Source organism: Zonotrichia albicollis, chromosome 21 (genome assembly GCF_047830755.1).
Source record: "Zonotrichia albicollis isolate bZonAlb1 chromosome 21, bZonAlb1.hap1, whole genome shotgun sequence".
NCBI lineage: Eukaryota > Metazoa > Chordata > Aves > Passeriformes > Passerellidae > Zonotrichia > Zonotrichia albicollis.
Window position 1 is genome coordinate 10,879,157 of NC_133839.1, and position 24,935 is coordinate 10,904,091.

The window sequence follows — 24,935 nt, forward strand, 5'->3', positions numbered from 1 at the left end:
TGGATCACGAGGAGCTGCCACCATCAGGGATCACTGCACACAAATGCCAAAGCTCAGGGCACAGCACAGACCTCAGTGATGTGTAAATACACTAATTTCTACAGGCAGCACACACCTACGGCCTAAATGACACTGAAAATACCTGTGCTGTGTCATTACCATATCATAAAGTAACATTGTGGAGTGTGCAAATCAAAATGCAAAATCAATTAGCCTTGGTGCATATAAAATATTGCATGCACAGTTACTAAAGGTGTTGCAAGATCTATTTAAAATGAGTTTTATTGAGATGAAAAAGTTTTTCCATTATAACTACAGCATGTTAATCAAAACCAAGTGCTTCCCCTTCCATTAAAACATGAATTGGAATACATTTTGTTCAAAAATACTTTAAAAAGTAATCAGTTAAATGGAGTATTTTTGGATGTGCTTTACTCCCAACGCTGGTTACTGTTCCTAATCTGGCTAATGAATGCACACTAACGAGAGGTTGCCTGTGTGTTCATCAGAGGCTTTGAAGGGAACCTATTTCTCTGAACAGCCTTCAGCTGTGAGCTGCACAGGCAGAAGGTGCAGACCCTCAGGTGTGCAGAGGGCTGTGCTGGCCGTGCCCTGCCCAGGTGGCACTGTCCTTCCCACTCTACAAAAGTACAAAAGCATTGGAGGACTCCAGGTATACAAAGCAGTGCTTCTTGCTACCATCATCCATTCATAAGCATCATCTTCTGGATTTCCAGGCAGCTCTGGAGTAAGGAGTAGTCCTTTTCTTATCTGGTGGTTTGAAGTAAGAATAAACAGGTGCTGCAGGATATTCTGCGTCTGGATTTTCTGCCATCATTTTCAGCTTGGCTTCAATGGCCTTTATCTTTGCACTGACACTGGAAAGAGAAAGAGCAGAAGGGAAATTGAGCTTGATCTTAGCATGAAACCCAGCTACAGAAATGCAAAGATTCTGCTGACATGAGAATCCTCCCTGCACAAGGAGGGGCCAGGCAGCCCCCCCTGCTGCATCCACAGCCAGGCAGGAACGCACAGCTCAGAGCCCACACTGCTGCATTTCAACCTCTGCACGGGTCTGCTCCTCAAGAGACACCAAAACAACGGCCCCTGCACCCACTCAGCGCTTTCTTGAGGACACTGAGTGAGACAAGAGCACGGCAAGGCTTCCTCCTTCATGTGACATGATGTCATGTCAGGAGCTGTGAGCATGTGCAGCAGAGCAGAGCTCGGAGCAGGCTGCTGGGAACAGCAGAGAAATGAAAGCCAGACTTCCTCCCAGCTACAGCCCGCTCGGGATGGGAAAACCCCAGACTCTAATTAGGTCAGGAAGAAACATTATTTCAGCATTAGCAGGGTTTATCCCAAAGGGAGAAGCTATCCTAGGTTACACCCCAAATTCCTAGGACTTTTGTTATTCACTATCCTCCACTGGCTACGGATGGGGAGGAATGTTCCCTGCCCCACTGTGGCTTCTTGCACCATCCATCCTCACCAGAACAACCCCTTTGTGCCACTGATGCACAAAGTTAACAATCTGCATGACTCAAACCCCTCTGCTCTTTCCTTCCTAGCCTGTTACTTCTGAATTACAAGCTCATTTTATCTCTGGGCAAGTGCATTAATCTGGTCCTGGCTCCTCAGAGGGTTCCACTGACAGAACACAGAGGAAAACCACACAAACACATTGTGAATTAGCAAAGCAGCTATGTGCTTCAGGTAAATGCAGTGGCTGGAAAATTTAACCACATCCCACAGACAACACCCACAGGTAAAAAAAAATTAAAATTAGCTTTATGAGAAGTATTACCTGTGATTTTGTTGTCATCTTCTGCCACTATTGAAGAACTTCTTGCTCATAAGCATTTTGCTGAACCAAATCAGTCCAGTAAAAACTCAACTCACATGAAGTGCAGGGATTCTGGCCAAAGGAGCTGGAGTGCTATGCATTCCCAATTCCTCATCTCACCTCATGCCCTTCCTACTACCCACTGGCTTTGCACGTTAGAAAATAACTCCCAGTGTGAAGTGTCCCACATGAGGTGAGTGACTTCACAGGCATTGCCCTTTCAAAAACGGCTTTTTTGCTGTGCTACATTTTTAACACAAACAATGCCAACAACCCTAAATCTTACTGAAATGGAAGAAGTTAAACCCCTGCCAGTCCCACAGCAGGGTCACCCCCCACCCAACCCATCTCCTACCTTAGGTTGGACTGGGGTGGTTCCGTGCTGGAAGATGGCTCCAGACTGATTGGAAGGATCTTCTCATTTTTATTGTGATCATATCTCTGCAAGCAAGAGACCAAGGACTGAGTCAGCTGCAATTAGGAACAAAGAAACATTCCCACAGATGGACTTTAAAGCTGGATTAACACTGCCTCAGGTTTTGTGGAGCTTTTGCTAGGAAAGATTCTGGTGGCCAAGCACTGAAACAAATCCCAACCACAGTATTTGGTTAGTACCAACATGGAATGCAGGCTGGATACTGAACAGTTATGTGCATTGTAGTGTGGATCCTTAAACCTTATCCTGTCACTTCTTGTTCCCCTCTACATAAGGCAGGAAGCACAGATGGTAAACTTGAAGGTAACTACTGCACTGCTTGCTGTGCTCTGTATGAGCAGAGCCAGAAGGTAACCCAAGCACAACTGCACAGAACTGGGCAGTCCTGGGAGAAAAGATTAAAAAAAAAAAAAAAGCAGTTAGGAACCTGGTCCTTTCTGTAGAAGCAGCTTGTGAGTCTGTCATCTCTGTGGGCAACGGGCCTCCTGAACTATTTGCAGTGTTCTGCTTCCTTATTTCGCTTGGCACAGAGTCAGGTTTGTTTTTCAGCAGAGCTGCTCAAACCGACAGCGTCTGCTGAGCCTTGGCCACTCATCCCAGAGCTGCTCAGCACCGTGCTGGTCCTGTCTAAAACAACTCTTGCTACAATGAGCCAAAGTTTTGTGCTGTTAAGTCTTTCCATGCAGGGATTGGGAAATGCCATGTGAAGTGAGTGATTATTTATGCATGTTCCTCCCCAGCCCCAGGAGCAGCTGGGCAGACACTCACTCCTCCAGCTCAGACTCCTCGCTGGCCTGATCATTGCTCAGGCATCCCAGAGCACGTGGCACTCCAGCAGCTCCACAGACACAGAAAATGGAGACTGGATCTGCACAAGCTTGGATGTGCTGACAAGAGCCCTTCAAGTCAGTAACTAAAACAATGTGGTCTCCTTTAATGAAGATACCTGCTTTGGTTTTTAAGCATCTGAAACAGATGCACTAAGGTACTCAATAAGACAAAGCAGAAAGCTGCTGGGACAATAATCAACTAAAAGAAAACTACCCAAAGGAAAATAGCAACAGGCATCTCCTCTCTGCCTCCCCCAAAATCTGTCTATCTGCAAAAAAAGTTATAAAAAATAAATTGCTTTATCAAATACAAGATAGTAAATAACCGTAGGAGAAAAAAGAAAATAATTAAAAAAAATGAAAATAAAGGATGTTCCAGAAGGAACTGCCTAAGTCAATCTTAAAAACTTGATTGTTTATGTGACAGAGCAAGGAATAAAAGGATATTTAGCTTAGATGCAGAGTATGTTACTTTAAAGTCAAAACTAATTAGAGCTGCTGCCACATAAGTGCTTTCAGAAGTGGAACCAAGTAACACAGCAACCGGTAATTGGGAATTTCCATACCTCTCCTATGCAAAAAAACCACAAAGGGAAGGATTCAAACTTCCAGCCAATTACTCACTAAGTTTGGGAAAAGTTAAAACATGGGCATTTAGAGAAGTAATCTGTTCACACTGCTCTGAGCAGAAACCCCCTCCCAAAGAAGCCAGGTTAAAGGGCCTGTCCTCACTCACAGCTAATCCAGCACAGCTTGGCTAGACAGGAGAAGCTGTAAACATCAGCTCCCCCAGTTATTTCCTACAACAGACTGAAATTATTCTGCCAGGCCAGGACTGCCTTGATAAGAAGGCTTTATTATTAAAGCTCTTCAGCTTTGCAAACCAGAAGCAATTCCTCCTAGGAGCAGCCAGCTTACCTTGACCTGTGCGTGTGCCCACCGCACCACCAGCTTCTTGGAAAGGGCCAGCTTCCCATTGAGACACTGGATCGCCTTCTCTGCTTCCTGCACAGGAAGACAGCTCCATAAACAAACCAAGCCTCTAGTCAAAACCCACTCACATGCAAAGAGCCCTCTGCTCTCTGTTATTCAGCCTACTGTAAGTACAGCTCACTGACAGCACAAAGTTTATCCCGCTGTACCCCAATGCAGGGACACTTTCAAAGACTCCCAGTAACCAGACTTTATCTGCCTTGCTGTGAATTATTTTCTAGATGCACAGTGTTAGGGCTCTTCTGATCCTTATCATCCATCCTTCTACAAAATGGACCAAAGAACTGGCCCTTTCTGGTTAGCACTAAAAAGCAGGATTCAGGAGAAGACAGCAGAGGAGATAGAAAATCACTATTGCCCCTTCCAGGAGCAGTCACAAAGTGGCTGTGACAGAGCAGAGCTGTTAGAATCTGTGGGTTTGTGTAGACAAAGTACTGAATTTAACCTTTCCTGTTGTAGTTTTGAATTAGCATTTAAAAAAACTGGGAGAGAATTTAGTCATTTATATCAGAAGTTTAGATAAAAAGCAACTTACCTGTTTGGTTTCAAAGTTGACAAAACAGTAACCCCTGGGCTGCCCTTCCAGAGCACCAGATTTGTGGAAGAGAAAGTCAAATTGTTTCACTTTGCCAAACTTCTGAAGCAGTTTGAGGAGGTGGTATCTGAAGGGAAGAGAAAACATTTATGACACGTTTGATCCCACTGACAATGAGCAGACACAGAGGAACCCCTGACACACACACAGAGCTCACACTCAGCTGTGTCACACACACATTCCCAAGTCCCTGCAGAGGTGGCTGTCCTGTACACACCCCTTCAGCATCCATAGCTCTGAGCAGCACTACCAGTGACTTTCCAAAGCCCCAAGGCACGAAGTTCCCTCCCAGCAGTGCCAGCTGAAGGGCACAGAGATCTATTAATAGCTGCCTTTTGGACAATTATGCAATGGCTCCCAAGGGGTTGGGAGGGCTTTGCCTCCTGCCTCACTAAATCACTCCTACTTTAAGCAGAACCCTCCTGTCTCCCCTCTCTAGCCCTGATGTGACCTCCTGAAGCTCCATCCCCTGTACCCTGTCCCAGCTCAAGCACTCTGAGCCCACAGCACCTGCATCCCTCAGACCCTGCTCCTCCTGCTGCCCTCCCTGTCCCAGAACAAACCCACCCTGCCCTGTGCCAACCAGTGCCAGTGCCTGGCAAGGACACCCAGGGCACGCAGACACCTGCCTGGAAAAGACGGGGATGCAGGAAGACAGAAGAATAACTAGAACAACCTGCAACCAGGAATTGCCAGCAGGCCCCAACAAAAAAGGCACCAGCCAGCCCTCAGTATGATCCAGCCTGAATCTGCCAGTGCTTCTGGCTCAGACAGCTTTTCAGTGACATGTTCATGGGAGTCAGACACTTTTTCAGCCAATTATCTTCCTGCCATCCAGTGGGGAGTGTGCTGTTTCCAATAAAACTGGGGAAAGCCGGAGTAAATCTGTCTGCTTAGTATCTGGTGCACTGAGCAACTTAAAACAAGGAGCACATATGCTGTACAGGCCACATCTAATCCTGAGAGCTCTCTGCAGCTTTTTTTGGCTCCCTGGGATTGAAGTGTTTAACAACACTGCCTGACCTAGGAGAAAAGTGACACTCATTGCTCCTTCACTGCCTGACCCCATCCCTGACATTTAAGAATTATTTAAGTGTTTAATAAGGGTGTCCTAGTCAGGACTCATCTCCCAAGCAGCTGTAGAGTGTTTGTTAGCAAGCCACACAGTCTAACCCTGATTTTCAGTGTTTGAGGTAACACTCAGTGCTCAGAGCCTACCAGGATAGCACCAGGCACCAGATGAACCTCCCCTGTCCAGACATGAATGGCCAGCAGTGGCCCAAGGCAGCCAAGTGCACCAGGCACTGTCCAGATGGGAAGGGCAGACAACATTTTTCCTAATAAAGCCTGATAGGATGTCTGAAAAGAGCCTTAGCCCTTTGTTAAGCTTCAGAAGCCAGGCAAGAAAGTTCCAGGAATGTGAGTCATCCCACAGGATGGGTCACAGTGGACATTCAGGATGTGCACTTTTAAAGAGGTGAAGGTGCAGCGTGTGTACAGAGGAGCAGTGCAGGAGGGCCAAGTTACCCCCAGGGGAGCACACACATTGTCATTGATTATGGAAGGCTTCCTACATCCTTTGCAACACCTATGAGCTCCCACACTGCTCTGAAAGCAAGGGCAACTGGAAAGGGCAGGGCGGAGAAAAGGAGCTGATTACACAGTAGCCAAATTTCAGCACTTCACAGTGCCAAATAGCAGACACAGATGTACAAGTGAAAACACTGACTTTGGAGACGTGATGTATAAAAAACTCGACATGTTGGATTTCTAGAGCCTCCGAGATATGTAAACCCACCTCAGGTTTGTTTCTGTAAATATACTGCTCCAAAAGCCCTCGGAATTTCAGCAGTACGGAAATAAAGCCCTTACACCAGGATGCTGCTCCCCTCCTGGCCATTACAGAGGCAGGGGAAAGGTAAGGAGGATTCTCCCTGAGTTCTGCACTAAAAACCCCACAGCTGCCTTGTCAAAAGGAACTTTTTGGGGATGTTTTTTTTCCCCTGAGAGCATCTGCATTCAAATAATACCCTCTTAGCAGTGAGGTGATGGTTGCTCCTTTAAAACAATTTTCATCAACAGCCTAGAAGTTACTTATGTCATCTATTTTGTTTAGAATCCTTTTTCCAACCATGCCTGCAATTTTACAACTGCAGGTCACCTCCTCTCCGTGGAGCAGCTCAGAAATCCTGTATAATTCATGTTTTAGGCTATGATTATGGTTTGTTATTGTTCAAATACTGAGGGCATTAACAGTAACTTGACAAGTAGATAAAATACTGAGGGCATTAAGAGTAACTTGGCAACTTGACCTCTTCAGGCCAAGAGGTATGGAAGAAGAAGACTGTCATGGAAAACCTGAAGCCTTATTAATAAAAGAATAATACTTATAAAAAAAAAGGCGAGAAGAGAAGATGTCGAAAGCTTTACTATGGCAACAAGGTGGGTCAGAAGCGCTGGCAGGGCCGCGGCCCCAGCGCGGATCCGCGGCCAAGCTCCATCCCCACTTCCCGTCATCTGATGTGGCTGGAGACAAACCCGCAGCTGCCCCGCTTCCCTTTCCTCCTCTCTTCCTCCTGGCACCCCCAGCGCTATTCAGACGCAGGCAAGGCTTCCTCTGAACAATGCTGTCCCGAGGAGCCGCGCGGGCCGGGCCACATGCAGAAACCATTACTGCAGCAATCCTGCCCCACTGGGAGCCGCCAGCGGGGGGCTGTGACAACAGCTTGTGCACACATTGTTTTCCAGGTGACACTCGTGGAGATGGGATCCTCGACAAGCAGCACAGCGGCTGAGGAAGGTCAACACCCCTACTCCATCCCCGCGCAAAATGAATGGGCATTGAAAGGCCACGGGAAACCAGATCATGTGAACAGAGCTGAAAATGAAATCTCTGCCTGGCCAAAGAGCTGCAGAGCGTCAGGAAGATTTAGGGCACAGGAGGCAATTCTAGGGAGACAGAACTGGACTGTGTGGCTTTGCCCCATGTGGTGGGAGCACTGAGGGGTGATGAGAGCTGAGCCACAGCACACGGCCTGCCCTGCTGGGGCACAAACGGTGCTGCTGACACCAAACCACGAGCAACCACCCGCTGCCACCCTCATGCAGACCCCATGGCAGGGATCTCATGGTCCCAGGGAGACACCATCCTCTGTCACAAGCAGCTGTGAGGTCCCCTGGTGCCAGCTGAACTCTTGAGACTCCCAACAGCACCTGCTCCACAGGCAGGCAATGCTTTGAGGGCGCTGACAAAAGGAGTCACCACAACCAGCAGCAGCAGGGAGAATGCCCAGCTGCAGTGCCACCATAACCCAGTGCCCAGGGCATGCCAGCACCCCCAGCTGAGCCACAGTCACTGCGTGTGTGCAACAACCTCCCAAAAGCAGCAGCTCCCAGGCTGGAATTTGTGGGCAGCTCTACATTTATAAATGCTGCTCCTGCAGCTCGTGCTCCAATGTGTACATTACCTATTAACGCCCCAGCACTTGAGTGCAGCTCCAGTTTGTTCTTTAAATGGAAGTCTTGGATTGATTCAAGACTTTCTGATCTCATTTCTGCTCGAGAGTGTCACAACCACTTATTAACTCTGCCAACAACTCAATCAGCCTTACTCTGCCTTAAACAAATCCAACATAGAAATAACAGAGGCGGCTCTTTAAAAATAAGATAAAAGCAGCAAATGCAGAAACATTTCATTTTCAGGAGTTTGATTTAGTCATGTGAGTAATAACCTCAACAGGAGTAATTCAGAGGAGCAACTAGAACTAGAGATGTAAGCCTTTAGCATGGGAGAACAAGGGTCAAGATGATTTATAGAAATTTACTGACCACACACTTTCTTTACACTGACAATGTGCTAAAAGGAGCCTCCTCTTCTTTTATTCACAAGGAAATGGAGACACAACATCATTTGCAGGAGAGAAGAGCCATTTTAAAGGAAGACAAAAAGCAAGACACAGAATTATAAAGCCTGAAATAAGCAGGAAGCACTGTCACTCATCACTGGGCAAACTTTAAACATTTAGGAGCATGGAAGCACTCTAGGTTTGAGAAACCACCAAACTCACTTCATCCAAGTGATGAAAACAGTAAATTTTGCCATATAAACCTATTACTTATCTGGCCAAGACTAAAAGGAACAACCTACCCTGCAGGGTCTTTACCAGCACTGAGGATCCAATGCACCCACACCCTGCACTCTGCCCTCACTCAGCCCCTGAATCCCTGAGGAGCCAGCAAACAACACTCAGGAATTCCTGTATCTAATTCCACGTGGTCAGTGAATGTGGACAAACCACAGGGACAGGGCTGTGGGAGAGGAGTGGTAATTAATGCAGAAACCTCCCAAAGCTGAATGGCTGAAATCACAAAGCATTAATGATTCCATTTAGAGGCTATTAGGGAGCTGCTCTGCTCAGATGAACCACGCTCAGAATAAACCCCAGCACCTGCACACACACAAAAACAACAAGGAAGAAAAAGTATTCCACGACAGGCACACACAATAGTTAATCAAAAATGCTTGTTTGTTGTGAGTGTGTAAAGCCCAAATTGTTTTGGTTTGCTTTCCTTTTTATACAACCTAGTTATTTCACAGCACCCTATCCAAACACTGGACAGCACATCATATTTCCTTGACAATTTAGCTGTTCAAATGTTATGCTTGCACAGGAGATAATTATCCATAGCCTGGAGAAAACACGAAATGCTCATACACACGTTTGATGCATGCATTTACCCACCACAGCAGCCAGCCCCACCACTCCCACCTGCTCCCCACCCACTGCTGCAGCCACTCTCCTCTGAACCCACACCCAGCAAAAAATACCAAAGCAGAGCTGCTGTTTGACACAGAGCCTGTCAGCTCTGCCCTGGCACCTCCATTCCTCCAGACCCCAGCCGCTCTGGGTACAGCTCCCAGGGCTGTGCCTTGCTTTACCATTCGTAGCACCGTCACCCTGAAAGCTCCAGCCTGACATTCTACATTTCCCCGGTCTGGAGCACAGGGATGTTTTCAGCCCCAGCTCAGCGGTGCTTCAGGGGGTGCTGATGCAGCCTCTGAGTGCGGGAGGACACCGTGCACAGACACACCCGGGCTGGAGCGATTCCTGCCCGCAGCAGCGCCCGGCAGGCACGGGAGCAGAGCCGGGAGAGCTGCACCCGACCGGCCCCGCGGGCCCCGGGGCACCCCCAGCACCCGGGGAGCGGCGGGCACCGGGCAGTGCTGGGGCTGACGCCGGGCCCGAGGAGGGGCGGTGCGGCACCGCCCGGAGGGCTCGGTGCCGCTGCGGGAACATGGCCCCGTCCGGGGCGGTGCCGCCGCGGGGGCGGTGCCGGGGGGTTCCGCGGTCGGTCACTCACTCGGTGATCTTGGGGTCCAGGTTGCCGATCCAGAGGCGGTGCCCGTCCTGCAGCGCGCCTTCGGACAGGATGGAGGCGTTCTCCAGCGGCAGCGCCTGCCGGCCTGGCTCCATGGGCCCGCTCCGTGCCGGGGCCGCGGCCGCTCCGTCGCCGCGCAGGCCTCGCCCCGCCCTTGGCGCCTCTCGGTGACGTCACACTGCGGCGCGGCCGATGACGCTATCGGGCGCCGCAGGGCCGCGCTACGGTGAGCGAGGCGATGGCGCCCGCCCTCCCCCGCCTCCCTTCCCCTCCCCTTGGCCGCCCCCGGGCTCCGGTCCCGGGCCCCGGTTCCCGATCACCGGCGCCGATCCCCGCCCCTCGGCGCGGCTTTCCACGGGGCACCGGGGCGAGCGGGCCGGGCCGCCCTGACCAGCGGCAGCACTGTGGGCGGGGCCAGAGCCAGGGCGGGGTCGGGATGGGCGGGGCCTGGTGGGGCGGGGTCGGGATGGGCGGGGCCTGGTGGGGCGGGGCCTGGCTGGGTGGGGCAGAGGGGCGGAGCCTGCGCGCACCTGCGCGGGACCGGAACCGGGACCGGGGTCGGGTGTCCCCGGCGTAGGGAGCGCCGCTCTCCCTGGTGGCCGCAAGCGGCAGCGCCCCGCTCTCCGCCGCCGGTTCCGCGGGGCCCGAGTTCCGCGTGTGTTACCGCAGCTCCGCGGCTGCTGACACTGCCCGGAGACCCGAGCGAACCCTCAGAATATGGGGCTGGCAAAGCTCTGAGGCAGAAGCCTCAGCCCCGCTGGTGTGCGCGCAGCCGGTACCGGGGCATGCTCCTGCTCGGCAGCCGTGGGTTTGTGTCACGGGCACAGCTGGGCAGATGTGCAGGGGCCGGACAGGTGTGCAGAGGCCGTGCTGACACCGCTGGCACCCACCGAGCCCTTCCCGCTGCGTTTGCCCGGTGGGCTCGGCTGATCCCCAGAGCTCTGCCCGTATCACGGAGCTGCCCCCGCAGCCGCCCCTAAGCCCTGGCTCCGTTGGGTTCAGCCCCCCGAGCTGTCCTCCCGCCTCTCTCCCGTCCAGGTGGGCACGCAGGAGCTCCGGGCCATGGCCCAGGTTGAGTTCAGCCCCCTCTCTCTCCCCTCCAGGTGGGCACACAGCGCTCCCAGCCATGGCTCCATTGGGTTCAGCCCCTCTCTCCTGTCTCTCCCCTCCAGGTGGGCACACAGCACTCCCAGCCATGGCTCTGGCTCTGCGCTGCCTCCGCCCGCTCCCGCCGCTGCTGCTCCGCTGCGCCCCGCCCGTGCCCCGGGGGCTGCCCCGCTCTCCCGGGGGCTGCCCGGCCCCGCTCCCGCTCCTGCTCCCGGGGGGCTGCAGCCGCTGTGCCCAGCACTTGCTGCTCAGCAGGCAGCTGGCTACCAAAAAAGGTAAAAACCGCAGCTTTTCTCACGGTTTTACACCCTCTCTTTCAACACTTATAAGCATTTTTAATATATTTATTGATTTTGGCTGTTGTGCTCAAATGGTGAGCTGTTTACTCATTAAAAATACAGTTACTTTTGTTTTACTTCAGTTTATCTTAGACTTGATTCTGAATCTCACTTTAATGTCTTCTTTCTGCTTTCTAACTAACTTGTCAGAGATAGAAACTAATCTTTTGTGTAATCTGCAGCTAAAGGCAAAGGGCAGAGTCAAGCCAAAGTGAATATCAGTGCTGCCCTAGTTGAGGATATTATCAATTTGGAGGAGACCAGTGAAGATATGCAGGCAGTCATAGAAGCTCTGAAAGAAGATTTCAGCAGAAATCTCAGTGTTAGAACCTCACCAGGTTGGTAACTTCCTTGTGTGATGCTCTGTAGCCTGTAAATAAGGATACAAATCCCAGTAATGGACAGCTCAGATTTTTTCAAAATCAATTTTCTCTTCCTGGAGTTACCCAATTCCTACAGCCCTGACATCCCAGCTAGAGGCTTTCTTCACCCTGAGCTTGACCAGGAAGGATCCATTTTTGTTAATAGCTTCCTGGAAATAGCTTTTTTAAGTGGGAGATGTCAAAAGTGTCTAAGTGAACTGTTTGCAGATGTGATGAAGAAGCAGGTTGTCAGCTAATGGTGCAGTAGGGCAGGAAAAACCCAATTGCCATTAAATGATCCTTTTGGAAATTGCCATTGGGCTGGTGTCTGGCATATACAAACCTTTTTTTCTGCTGTGCATCTTTGTGGGTAGTAACCTGTAGGAGCCTCCTTCATAAATTCTGTGTTTTAGGAAGAAATGTGAATGTTTGCCTAAGCTGCAGTTACTATAACACTCGGAGCATTTGTAAGTGTATCAAGTTTCAGGGATAAAATTTAACATTAAACAATGACCAGATTTGAATCATTCCCCACCCCAGCTCTGGCAGGGGCACTTCTGTCTTTAATGGAGCTGGGAAGCCTAGCTCAGTCTCTTAACTATTTATTTTAACCATAGGTATTTTTTTTAATTGCACTGATAAAGTACCTCCTGTCCCATGTGCCTTTTGGGCTCTTAACATTTTGCAGCAGAAAATAGAGAGCAGATTAAGAGCAGCTCAGGGAGAAATGGAATACTTTAAATTGGGCAGTGTACAACACCCCTCTGGGGGCCTGGAAGAAAATAGAGGGGTTTTAGATAGTGCTGCTAAGTTAAAAACAATAGTTGTCTTGATTTTTATAGCAACATTTTTATTTTCTTTAAGTTGTAAGAATTTAAAAAATAACCATTTCCCTTTAATTCTTAACAATCCTGCTTAGTTTTCCTATTCTAGTAGCAAAAACAAACAAGAGTTTTGTTTTCACGTTTTTGTGCTTTAGAGCAGCTTTGAATTATTTACCTTGTGAATAAACAGGGGATGCCTGAACACAAACAGCACCTGAGGGCTGAATAAACACCATTTTTTCCTTTGTAACCTCTGCATTTTGCATGGCAGAAGGGAAGTGGGACAATGTGGACACGTTTTTGCCCAGCATCCCTGCACAGTGTTCTGTCCCACTGAGGCTCCCTGTGTTTGGTTCTTTTGAGGGGCCCTGGATCACATAACTGTGGTGACAAAGGACGGGAAGTTTCCGCTGAACCAGCTGGGGCAGATCTCACAGAAGTCCCCCCAGCTCCTGACAGTGAACATGACCAGCTTCCCAGAGGTGAGGACACATTGGCAGGGGAGGTAATTGCCACAGGAACAAACAGGTTGGTGCTGGGCAAAGGAGCATTTAGACAGGATCAGTCAGAGGCGGCAGGGCTGGGGCTGGGCTGTGTCACCGGGGCTGACACTGAGCAGAAATGGCATTTGCTGCTGACAGCAGCTCCCCAGCCCCACGTGGCCCCCAGAGCAGCTCACCTGCAGCACACAGGCTCACAGCACAGTTACTGAGTGCTGGGCTTGCTCCCAGGGCTGTATCCAAGCAGTGCCACGGTTCCAGGGGTTTGCTTTGCAGGCATTTTCCCTCAGTTGGATCTGCAAAACAGCACAAAGCACCATGGACCAGATTGCTGGATTCACTGTGCCCTGCCCATTTCCCATGCATTTCTGAGAAGTGTGAGCACACACACTCACCTGAGCTGCACTCATGGCTGCAATGCTCTGTCATCCCCCTTGTATTCATCTCAGTTCCTTGTCAGGACATGGCCATGCACAGAACCGAACATGTCATTGGAATTTGTGCTGGGGACTTCATCAGACACCTCTGAAACTTGCTTATGTATTACCAGGGCTGCTGATAGCCCTGAGAGTTCTTGAGAGAAGCTGTGATGGTGCCTGTGACCTTCTGAACAGCTTCCCTGGTGGGACTGAGCTGGCTCATGCTCAGTGCTGTCACAGAGCTCGACCTGGGCACTGCTGAGCTTGGCCAGCTCCTCCCTTGGCAGCACCCGCAGGTCAGAGCCCAAATCAGGGGCTCTGGTTTATCTTCTGTGAGAGACAAGTTCTTAATTTTCTGCAGGAGCCTTAGGCCTGCCCCTGAATGAGGCAGCAAATCCAAATCCCAGCTCAGTTGAGCTCAGCCCACCCTGGGGGTGCCTGCAGCAGGTCCCAGCGCCGGGCACAGGGCAGCAGGAGTGAGCTCAAGGTTAACAATTCATCCTGCTCCAGGGCTGGAGCTGTGCCAGGCCTTATCTCTATTTATTTTGCAAAGGCTTTCCCCAATTAATTAAGTCAGCAAAGTCTCAGAGGAGGTCAGTGTGCAAGGCACTTGATGCTGAGTGTTTCTTAGAGTGTATCCCGTGTGTATAAATGCCCTGAAGAATGGAGGCCTCTCATCAGTGAGGTCCTGAGAGGGCCAGGGAAGTCCCTCCATGGCTTATCCCATATCCAGGCAGGAGCTCAGGCTGAGAAATGGGCATTGGAGAAATTAAATATCCTCTACATAGCATTACCTGCATTTGCTTTCTGTGCTGAAGGACGATTGAACATTTCTCTCACCACAGTTGCTTTATACCCACACCTGTTTTGTGATAGATTGGACTAAAACCATTAGAGACCTGATCACTTGATGTCATTATTTACAGCATATAGTCAGTAGTTCATGACACTAAGAAGAAAATAAAATTGCCTGAAAAGTCGGAGAAATAATCATAGAAGAGGACTTGCAGAGCCAAAGCCTGTCTTCCCAGGAGTTATAAAACCAAACAACACTGGGTTTTTAAATACAGTTATTTTTTTCACAGGCTACAAGAGGAGGCAATATTGCAATATTTTCCCTTCTCTCATTACTTTCCTCTTCTTCTATCTCCTCCAATATCTATATTAAACAACACAGCTTTTACTATTTCTTTCCTGCAGACCAGGCACTGTCCATGGAATAACACACTGACATTCCTAACGTGCTGAGATCATTCTGGTTGCATTTTCTCTGCCCTCGTAGTTTCAGGGGACAGCGGTTGTGTCCTGCAGAACACCAGCAGAGCATTCATCTCATTCAGTGAGGTCACACATGAGGGACCTGAGCAAATCTGCAGAGCTTTAGTTTGTGCCTCAGTTGGCAAAAGCTGAGCTTTATAAATACAGTCTGAGCTACATAAATACTGCAGCAGCCTGGAGCTGAAGTTAATGATGGCAAAGAATATCAGAAATAGCATCATGCCTGGTAGGAAACGAGAGCCACAGGAAAAAAACTCCTGGGGCTTGTCAGAGTCAAGAATGAAGTGACCTGGCAGAGCCCTGTGGGTGTTCTTGGCCAAACTCTGCTTTAACCCCAAAGCCTGGCACTCTGAGGGGTGCACTCACCTTGTGATGGGGGTGACGCCTTGAAATCACCTTGCAGTCACCAGGCAAAGCTGCCACCCCCATCCCAACACAGCAGGGGGAGTTTTGGGAGGTGTCCTGTGGTCAGCTTGTGGTGCTGAAGTGGTTAAGTTCGTTAGGGTTTCAGAACTGGCACCGGGTGATTTCCAGGGGGAAACATTCAGCTGGAATGTTCAAATGCTCAGAATCTTTCATCTCCTTTGCCACAGTCGGGCCCTGCCTTGGGAATTTATTGCGGTTTCACTCTGCGTTGCCTCAAACCATGAAAACAGTTTCAAAGAAGCAAAGCAGTTTTCTTTTGTTGCTGCCTCCCTTCCCCTCTCCTCCTGTGCCCCCTACCCCAGCACGAGCGGCCGCAGCTCCCACTGGCTCTGATCAAAGCTCTCTGCACCAATGGCACTTCCTGATCCCACTGGTAACGCAAGTAAATGTTTCCATGTTCCATGGAGATGGATTGCCAGCTATTGACAGAGTTCTGGCATATGGGAATGATTATTTCCTAATTCCCTTTACCTTTTGATCTGTTCCACAGAGCACAGCTGCAGCTGCAAAGGCCATAAGGGAGAGTGGCATGAACCTGAACCCCGAGGTGGACGGGACGGTGATCCGGGTGCCAGTTCCCAAGTGAGTGTCCATGCCCCAGCTCTGCATCATGCAGGGAATGCCCTTCAGAGGCCAAACATGCACGATTGCTGTGTATCCCCATGCAGCTGCTTTCCAGAGAGCTGTAGTTTGGGTTCAGGAAAACATCCGAGCCCTTGGAAGGGTCTTGTGAAACCTCTTGGGAGTGTCTGAGCTCTGTCACCACATCTTGGCATCTGATGATGGGTCTTATTTTTCATCTTCCCTCTGCAGAGGAAGCTTGGTCCTGGCTGGCTGCAGCACTTTGAAAGAGAGAGCCAAAAGGTTTTGAAACTGTATTGCCTAAATTCAGGGGCTGATTCTGTGCTGCCCTGCTCTAAATTCCTGCAATTACACCAGCACTGAACCAGTGATGTTAGGGGAGAGTAGCACCTTGCTGCAGAGAGCACTAAAAGGAACTGATGAAAGTGAGAAGGAAATGTATAGCTTTGGCAAAAAATCTGCTCACTCTTTTGTGTAATACACAGTGTGTAACTGGTGGCTGTATTGAAAATTAAGTATGGGGCTGGAAAAACAGGTTACTCAGGCAAGGGCTGAGCATCACTTCCCTCATCCAACACAGACCTTGGACAAGGCAGGAGGTGCTGCTACATCCATGCTTCAGTTTGGCTCAGAAGTGATCCTGGCCCTGCCTGGGGATGGGGCTGCTCTCAGATGAAATGAGGAATCTCCCAGCAGCTCCGGTCCCTGACACACACAGAGCCTGGCACAAGGGAAATTCATCAGCTCCTGTGGGTGCTCAGACCTTGTGGAGCACCTGAGCACCCTGGGCGGGTGTGGCTGGGCATGGTTTCCCACCGTGCTGAAGACAAACAGCTCCCACACAGGGCGTGCACAAACCCCTTGCACAAGCAGGTGGCTTCTTGGTAAAGATGAGGCAGGTATTTGGTGTGCTGTAAATCTCCTCTAAACATTCTGTGGAATTTTACCCAGCATTTTGATCAGAGAAGTCTAATTGCAGCTTTCCGTGGCTGTGGGTGAGAGGCAGTGACATTATCATTCTATTTGCTGATTTTCCTTGCCTGTGCTCCCTGCCCTTCCCCCATTCCTCAGGAGAGGAGGCAGAGGAGGAGGAGGGCACCATTATCTTTGTAATTGCTGAGGCTCCCGGGCTGCTGCACGGTGCTTTGATTGTTAATGGGCACTTGGGTCATCCTTGAATACGAATTGCAGGGGAGGAAACTCCAAAACTGCAAATGCCCAGCTTTAACAAAATCCTGTGTTTTTAAACAAATGTGTAGGTCTGTCACTATCTTGTGTGGTGCTGCAGAGAGAAGACAAGGCTCCTCTTCCCAGGGAAGCTCCTGTGTTCCCCTCCTGCGTCTCCTGGTCCCTCCCTGGCTGCTGGGCACTCCTGAGTTCAGGATTCTGTGCCCCAGATCTGCTCCCTGGCACTCCAGTCCCATGTCTGGGGCTGTGGGAGTTTCAGCCACTCACCTAAAACACAAACAGTTCCAGCCTTTTAAACCCCCTAGTGAAAAAGGCAGGGCAAAGATGATTCTACCCCTCGTTTACTTTTAACAAATTTTTAAAGTTTTGCATTATTTCCAGCAGTTCATGAAAGAATGTATGACAGACAGATGGAGTGAAATTGCAGAATTACGTCAGGTGTGCAAAATAAGCAACAAATCAGAAATGAAGAGACAATATTAATATTGGTTCTGCAGGCTCTGGTTCTTTCATGAAGGGAGGCACAACAAAAATGAAACCAAATCCAAATTGTCCTTACCTGTTGTTATAACCACTCCTCAGCCTGACCTGTCAGCTGGACACACATGTGCCATATTTTGCTTTGTGCAGGTCCAGCTGTGCTCCAGAACATTTCAACAGAGCATTAAAAAATGGAGTTTTGTTTTCAGTATTTATTCTATCAGTTTAGTTTTTGCAATGCAGTTTGAACAGAAAGAATACACTCGTGTGGTTGGTGTTTACTTGTGCTGCCTGCCAGGATCTCTCTGCTCCCCAAAGCATTCTCCTGTTTGTGTGGCTAGCACTGCATAGGCAATATTTATTTGTATAAAAAGCAGCCTCTGAGGGTTTAAAAATAAAAATTACAAAAAAAAAAAGGAAAAAAAGTAAAGAAAACCATCCATGGGAACATTTGTATTGGTTGATCTCTTGGCCGAATTTGACCTGACCTTGTGTCTTTTATGGTGTTGCCTCATTTTTAGATTCATCTTTTTTGGACCCATTGTGTTACACTGGATATTGTTTGTAAATCAGTAATATTTTTACACATGCTTTACTGAAAGCCAGATGACTCATTTGAAAGTTTAATGACTCATTGTGAGCCTTTTTTTTCCCTTTGCCCTTTAAGAAATAAGCAGATACCTACTATGGGGAGAAAGGACCAAAACATTTCACTTGAAAACACCCCAAAGCTGTTGTGAGCTGCTCCTGCTCATCATCAGGAGCCTCTTGCCTGCGTTTTATTGAGCAATAAATGTTGCAGCCTGTGTTTATCTGCAATTATGAATGCAGAGTGTTTAGCTTAGCCCGCTTCCCTTTAACTGATCCCTCTCCTTCACAGGAAATTCCTGGTGTTGGAGGTGCAGGAATCACTCTTACCCAGAGCAATGTCCTGTGTTGAGCTGGGTTGTCCTCTCAGGGTCTGCTCTGCCACTCTCCGGGGTGGGACCTGCAGTGCTGGGGGAGGCAGAAGGAAAGATATTCCTCAGAAAAGGAGATGTGACCCCCTGGGATGTCACTCAGCAGGCTCTGCCCTGGGCCAGCGGGACAAGGCTGTCCCTGGGGATGGCAGGGACTGACCCTGCTGCTCCTTGGGAGCTTGTCCTCATTCCCCATCTGACCCCCTTTCCCCAAGTTCACTTCACACTTGGTTTTGGCTCTGGGAGGGGGTAGGGACGATGGTTACTAGACAGAAAAGCAAACATACCTAAGAACAGCTTAAAAGTCCCAGATCTCGGGGCAGGATTAAAACAACTGTCCTTAGAAACCTGGGGCCTGGCTCGTGTTGATGGATTCCTTAACCAGAAACAGCATCTGCTTGGAAAAGTCTCAGTTTCTGGCATTATTGGTAGCATTGCTGAGAATTTACACACAGTCTGGCTGGAACATAAAACCCGCTGAGAAACTCCCCGGCGCTGCGCGGTGATAAAAAGAAATTGGTGTTAATAAAGACAGACAGGGAGGCATGAAAGCTGTGACCCCGTGCCAAGAAGCAGAGGAAATCTGGCAGTGCTGCATAAACAAAAACATTTCCTTCAAGGCTCGGCAGCCCCGGGCAGGCCAGCGATACCCTGGGCACAGCAAGGCTGGGCTCCCACCCTGAGCAGCCCCTCTGAGCTGCTCCCTCCACCCAGCAGGGCATGGAGAGAGCCCAGCGGGGCATGGAGAGAGCCCAGCTCCCTCCTGCAGGCTCAGCAGCCAGGATTCACTCCCCACTGACCCCAAAAAGCTGCCTGAGGAGGTGCCCTGAGGCAGAGCTGTGCTCATGAGCTCCATTGGGGGTTCTGGGTGTGCCAGGGCTCTGCCTGGGAGGCTGGGTGTGAGAATCCCGGAGGAATCAGTGCTGGAACCCCAGGGAGAGATCCCTGCTCCCTGCTGGTCAGGCACTGGGGCCAGGCTGACCAGAATCCTCCAGCCACATATGTGGGTTAGGCTGGAGCTCAGGGGAAAGTTCTTCCCCCAGAGGCAATGGAGCCCTGCCCAGGCTCCCCAGGGAATGGGCACAGCCCCAGGGCTGCCAGAGCTCCAGGAGCATTTGGACAACACTCTCAGGCACTGGCTGGGATTTTGAGGGCCAGGAGTTGGGCTCTTCCAGCTCAGGATATTCTGGGATTCCATGTGACATTCCCTGGCCAGCTCCTCCACAGCCTGCGGTGCCCTGGGTGCCAGGGCTGGGTTGGCTCTCTGGCTCTGCCAGCTTTCCTGGCCATCCTGAATTCCTGTAAATTCCAACTGCTTCTGGGAAACCTCTTCCCTCTGGCGCTGGGAGATGGGGATGGCTGCCAGAGGCCTGGCTGTGGGGATGGGCTGAGGGTCCAGCCGTGCCCCCAGAGCCCCCCATGGCCCACAGCCACTGAGGGGCACAGCCCAGGCACCCTCACCCCACGTTTCCTGAGCTCTCTGTGCAGAGTCCTGGCCCCAGGGTTTTGGTGACCCAGGCTGCTGCAGCCAATTCTAAATACTCCTGTGAAATGTTTATTTTGCATTATCACCCCCACGAATTCTCCTGCTAGAGAGTCTCAGGGAGTGCACCGGGGTTTTTCCTTCTCCAGGCAGTCTGGAAACTCCAAGAGCTATGAAAATAATTAAAATATTAATGTTAAGCACTGGCAATTAACAGTGGTTAGCTGTAGGTGCTGGAGCATGACCTGAGCTCAGGGGACACATCAGCCATTCCTGAGCCTTTTATCCCAGAGCCCCTCATCACCAGGTTTTAGTTTGGGATAGAAAGTTGAGCATTTTCTGTGACACCACAGCAGTAACTGGCCCCACATCAAGGGTTCACCCTGGTCTGAGTTACCTGTGGCTTACCATGTCCAGCAGCATCCTCTTGTCACCCCAGGTGTTCACATCATCTTGGTGGGAAATCCTGCTCATGGTGAGCTGGAATCAGATTAGGTGAAAGATAAGCTCATTAACTTCCAGGTACATAATTCAGGCTCTTCAGCTGCAGGGAGGCAAATCCCAGGTTCTGGAGCAGACATTTCTTCCTGGCTTTGCAGTTTTGTGCTTTTTAGGATGACACTTCTCACTTGATCTTTCAAGCCTGGAGCTGGATTTTTCCTCTTTCCCACACATGCTTTGGCAGCAGGAAGTAAGGAAAGTCTGAGCATTTCAAGATGACTTTCAGGCACTGCAGCAGGAGCTATAAAGCAAGATTGAGTCCAAGATCCCCAGCTCAGAGCTGAGCTGGAAATTTTCCATTGTAGGTTCAAGACTGCTTCCTTGGAATGCTGTGCAGAGCTGGCAGATTTCCCCAGGTGAACCCAAGCATAATAAAAACGTGTCCTGAGCTGTTCAGTCCCTCTGCCCTGAGACTGTGCCTGCACACAGAGCCAGCTCCATCTAAACCAGCAGCTCTTGTGTGTCCCTGAGCAGGGCAGCCCCAGTTGGGGAGGATCACTCACTTTCCCAGAGTCCTTCACAGAAAATACATCTGGCTGTGCTGCACATGACACTGCTTTTCCTTTCCTCTCTCCCCCAGGGTCACAAGGGAGCACAGGGAGAGCCTGGCCAAGCTGGCCAAGCAGGCCACCAACAAGTCCAAAGAGGCCCTGAGAAAGGTGAGAAGCAAAAGCATCACCCAAGTAAAGAAGTCCAAGAGCAAAGTGTCAGAAGATACCATCTGGCTGCTAGAAAAGCAGGTAATTTTCCTTTCCTTCTGCCATGTTTTGGTGTCCCACAGCTCAGTGCTTTGTCCCAGCTCTGCTGACAAATCCTCAGCACTGAGAACCCAGTGGGGCAATGGACAGCCCTGGGCTGAATTTCTGGAGCTGGCAGTGACATTTGTATCTGCTTTTTCTTTGTGAGATTTGGGGCTTCAATCTCAAAGCCAGATTTAGGATATGAGCCGTTGTAAGCTGACACAGAAAAAGAATTCCCCAAAATCTTTTGTACTAGAAGGGATTGTTGCACAAACCAGCAGAATTTTGGGAGTGAAACAATCCACAACCATGGCTGTACCACCGCTCATGCCATGCCTGGCCACTGCAAATGTGTTAATGAGCATTGCTCCAGTTGTTATTAATGAAAAGGCTTGCAAGATTATCTCTGTTCTGAGCTTTTGGCTCCAGTTCAGGAAAATACTTAAGCACATGCCTAATTCCCTAAGAGCAGATGTCACTAAAGTCAATTACTTGGGCATAAACTCAGGCACAAGCCTAAGTGTTCTGCTGAATTGATGCCTCTGAAGGCAGGCCATTACTCCTTAGCTGTTTGTTTATTAACAGCTAAAGTTAGATACATTGCAAATGCTCTGGGACAGTTCTGTGTGTGCTCACAAAAATAAACATGGATATACAGAGGGTTTGTGCAAGCAGGAAAAATGGCCATGCCATTGTAACCAAATCCTGCAGGAAGCCTCTGTCCCAGAGCTCACTCACAGATGTGTTGTGCACTGGTGGAGGGAACATCTCCTGTGGAATTCCTTTCTTGTACCCAGATCTTCCATTATGAGCACAGGCCATTGTCAGCCTTGGGGACAAGCAGATCTCCATCCCCTGGAAGCAGTGCACAGCCCACCGTGTGCTCTAGGCTTTCCCTGCCTGCTTCCATCCCCTCTGCCCACTGGCCATGTCCATCCCTTGTTTCCAGGGGAGCTGGCCCTGGGCAGGGCTCCAGCCATCACCAGGCACCTGAGGCACCTGAGCTCTGTTCCAAAGGGTGTTTGGTCACTGCTTTCCCTTTGGGCTGTGCCATCTCCTCACACAGAGCTCTGGTTTGTGCTGTCTTGCCACAGATCCAGCAAATGGCAGATGAGGCTGCTGCAGAGATGGACAAGCTGCTGGCAGCAAAGACCAAGGAGCTGCTTGGATAATCACCATCCCCATTGTCAGAAACATCACAAACATCATCCCAGCTGCCCTGGAGCAGGAATGGGCTGCCCCAGCCTGGGGCCAGCAGCCTCAGGGGTGGGCAGGGGCTGCTCTGTGCCCTGGCTGCTGCCTTGGGGTGTGCTGGAGGGAGGGGGGAGCTCTCCTTGCTGCCTTTATCCAGGTGGGAACAGAATTGGATGAACTGAGATCAAAAATAAAACACCAGGAAGGAGGACTGGAGATGCTGGAGGCACAGGGAGGACTGCCCTGCTCACTTTGTGCCCCCTCTTTGCCCCACACCCTCAGCCCCTGGGCCACCCCGAGAGGAACCTGTCTGTCCTGCTGCAAACCTCAGCACCTATTTCTGCTTGAAATAAAGTCAAAATGGGGTGTGGAGCAGCAGCCTCACCACAGCCAGGTCCTGGTTGGTGTGTTCCCTTGGCTCACGTGTTCCAAAGCAGGCATTTGCCCCGTGCCAGGGCACCAGGGTGGGCAGGGGCTCTGTGGGGAGAGACCTGAAACCAGTGCTGCCAGCACAGCTGCTTCAGCCAGCACTGAGAGGACCTAAAGTCAACACAGGAACTTCCCAAAAGCAGCATCTGCCTCCCCAGCCACCTACAAACCGCCTGAGAGCCTCTGGCAGCAGAGCTGAGGGCTTGGAGGAGGTGCAGCAGAGCAGATCCTGAGCCCATGGCCCAGCTCAGCTCCTCACTGGGAGCAGGTACCTCCCGAGGGCAGCCCCGGGAAGGAGGTGGCAGCCCCGGGAAGGAGGTGGCAGCCCCAGCCCTACTCCCAAGGCATTTGAGTTCAAAGAGCACCAAGTGCTCTGCACTCCTTAAATAAACAACTCCCCAAAAGTTAGTTTGTGTGCCACAGGGAGGGGGAGGAGGATGAAGGATTTGCTCTGCTAGGGCCCCACATGTCAACAATTTCTCTGCTTTGTGTATTTTGGCCAAAGCCCTTACCATGATAAATGAATAAAGGAAGATGGCGAGCCCAGGGCGGTTCCAGTGCTCGGGAAATTGCTTTCAGCCATTGCTGGATTTCTTCTGACATTTATCAACTGGGCTTTTTTTTTTTTTTTTTGCCATTGTTGCAGCCTCAGCATCCCCAGAGCAGCCTGGGCTGGAAGGGTTTCCCTGATACCTGCCCAGGAACAGCAGCAGTGCTGGGCTGGGAGCTGCACAGAGCCAGGGCAGGTGGAGAGGAGCTGCTGCTGCTGCTGGAGGCTCCTGCAGCCTCTGCCCTTTCTCCAAGCCCTTGGGTGGTGGCAGTGGAGCTACAGCAGGCCGTGCACATGGGAATTTCCCAAATATTTATCATTACACAAGGAATAGAACCTGTGGTAAAACTGCCCTGGTGCTGGGCTGGGACAGAGCTGCCTGCATGGTTGGGAGCCCATTTACCTGCGTCCCCCGCCCACCCCTGTGCCCTGCATCAGCCAGGGGCAGCCACAGAGCCCTCAGAAACTGCTCTCAGCCCTGGTGCCACCAAAGCAGGGCAGAGACAGGACAGGAACCTGGGGAGCTGTGCCCCGTCCTGCTCCCTGCGGGACAAGCACAGAATAACCCAGAGCCCCAGCACCTCCCAGGCACACAGAACCCCCGGAAAGAGAGGATGGGCACTCACCACTGGCTGGCTCACAGGGTGGCCCTGGAGAGCTCCCACTTTCCCTTTGCAGCCCAAATCACCTGCTGCTCCACATCAGGAGCTGCAGCACGAGGTCTGCCTGCTCCAAACACTCCTCCCCTGGCACCAGCAGGAGCCTCTCACTCGGTTCCAGCCTGGATTGCACCCAGAGCTGATAAGAAGCTGCAGCTGATGCTGTTGGCGGGTGGGAAAGGAGCTCCAGCTGTGCCAAAGAACCCAGGAGGGGAAGGGACACGGGCCAGGACGCAGCTGGGCTGCTCCGATGTGGGTCGGTGTCAGTGAGGCCACATCAGCCCCAAATGGTTTGGCCTTGGCAGGGCAGAGGGTGAGGGAGGGCCAAGGCTGCACCCCCTGGGCTGCCCACAGCCTGCTGCCCTGGCAGGGACCCCTCTGCAACAGCACCTGCAGCCTGGGGCACTGCCAGGGTCCCACTGCTGTGGCATGGAGGGGTGGGGGTCCCCTGGGGGTCACAGCCCCAACATCCCTGTGTCCATCCCTGTGCCCATCCCTGCTCAGGACAGACCTGTGCCCATCCCTGTGCCCATCCCTGTGCCCATCCCCGCTCAGGACAGACCTGTGCCCATCCCCGTGCCAATCCCTGCTGGGAACATACCTGTGCCCATCCCTGTGTCCATCCCTGTGCCCATCCCTGCTCAGGACAGACCTGTGTCCATCCCTGTGCCCATCCCTGCTGGGAACATACCTGTGCCCATCCCCGTGCCCATCCCTGCTCAGGACAGACCTGTGCCCATCCCTGTGCCCATCCCCGTGCCCATCCCTGCTCAGGACAGACCTGTGCCCATCCCAGGCTGCCCAAAGCCACTCAGCTCCACCAGGATGTCCCAGTGC

General features: G+C 51.0%; 2 protein-coding genes and 1 long non-coding RNA gene across 9 annotated transcripts; 1 reads left to right on the forward strand and 2 right to left on the reverse strand.

The window, feature by feature from the left end:
* Positions 1–264: 264 nt before the first annotated feature.
* On the reverse strand, positions 265–10,197 carry RBM18 (RNA binding motif protein 18). Its single transcript, XM_074556475.1, has 5 exons — positions 10,062–10,197; positions 4,641–4,767; positions 4,031–4,117; positions 2,202–2,287; positions 265–878 (listed from the first exon to the last, which is right to left on the reverse strand). The coding sequence occupies exons 1-5, from the start codon at positions 10,172–10,174 to the stop codon at positions 719–721; spliced, it is 573 nt and encodes a 190-aa protein (XP_074412576.1). The 5' UTR covers positions 10,175–10,197; the 3' UTR covers positions 265–718.
* Positions 10,198–22,849, forward strand: MRRF (mitochondrial ribosome recycling factor). 4 transcript variants are annotated; one of them, XM_074556473.1, is made up of 7 exons: positions 10,198–10,305; positions 11,252–11,461; positions 11,707–11,862; positions 13,074–13,192; positions 15,824–15,915; positions 21,107–21,266; positions 22,361–22,849. In XM_074556473.1, exons 1-7 carry the CDS (start codon positions 10,272–10,274, stop codon positions 22,436–22,438), a joined length of 849 nt encoding a protein of 282 aa, XP_074412574.1. In that variant the 5' UTR covers positions 10,198–10,271; the 3' UTR covers positions 22,439–22,849. The 4 variants fall into 4 exon arrangements, with proteins under 4 accessions (XP_074412574.1, XP_074412572.1, XP_074412573.1 ...); XM_074556471.1 differs by lacking the exon at positions 10,198–10,305 and adding an exon at positions 10,312–10,483 and having other exon boundaries at positions 11,183–11,461; XM_074556472.1 differs by lacking the exon at positions 10,198–10,305 and adding an exon at positions 10,312–10,483.
* LOC113459882 (uncharacterized) lies at positions 13,119–24,446 on the reverse strand. Of its 4 annotated transcripts, XR_012583438.1 has the most exons (5): positions 24,066–24,446; positions 20,434–20,505; positions 18,502–18,579; positions 13,390–13,506; positions 13,119–13,245 (listed from the first exon to the last, which is right to left on the reverse strand). It is a non-coding gene; the product is annotated as an uncharacterized LOC113459882 (long non-coding RNA). The 4 variants fall into 4 exon arrangements; XR_003381460.2 differs by having other exon boundaries at positions 13,187–13,506; XR_012583440.1 differs by having other exon boundaries at positions 13,187–13,506; positions 20,423–20,505.
* Between the last annotated feature and the right edge of the window lie 489 nt (positions 24,447–24,935).

Bases quoted from the DNA above. Each gene is read 5' to 3' on its own strand.
- RBM18 (XM_074556475.1), bottom strand. From the start codon at position 10,174: ATGGAGCCAGGCCGGCAGGCGCTGCCGCTGGAGAACGCCTCCATCCTG. The intron at 4,768-10,061 runs GTGAGTGACCGA...TCTTCCCTTCAG, and splicing joins CTGGACCCCAAGATCACCGA to ATACCACCTCCTCAAACTGC. The intron at 4,118-4,640 runs GTAAGTTGCTTT...CTTCCTGTGCAG, and splicing joins TCAACTTTGAAACCAAACAG to GAAGCAGAGAAGGCGATCCA.
- MRRF (XM_074556471.1), top strand. From the start codon at position 10,318: ATGGCGCCCGCCCTCCCCCGCCTCCCTTCCCCTCCCCTTGGCCGCCCC. The intron at 10,484-11,182 runs GTGGGCGGGGCC...TCTCCCCTCCAG, and splicing joins CCCTGACCAGCGGCAGCACT to GTGGGCACACAGCGCTCCCA. The intron at 15,916-21,106 runs GTGAGTGTCCAT...TCTCTCCCCCAG, and splicing joins ATCCGGGTGCCAGTTCCCAA to GGTCACAAGGGAGCACAGGG.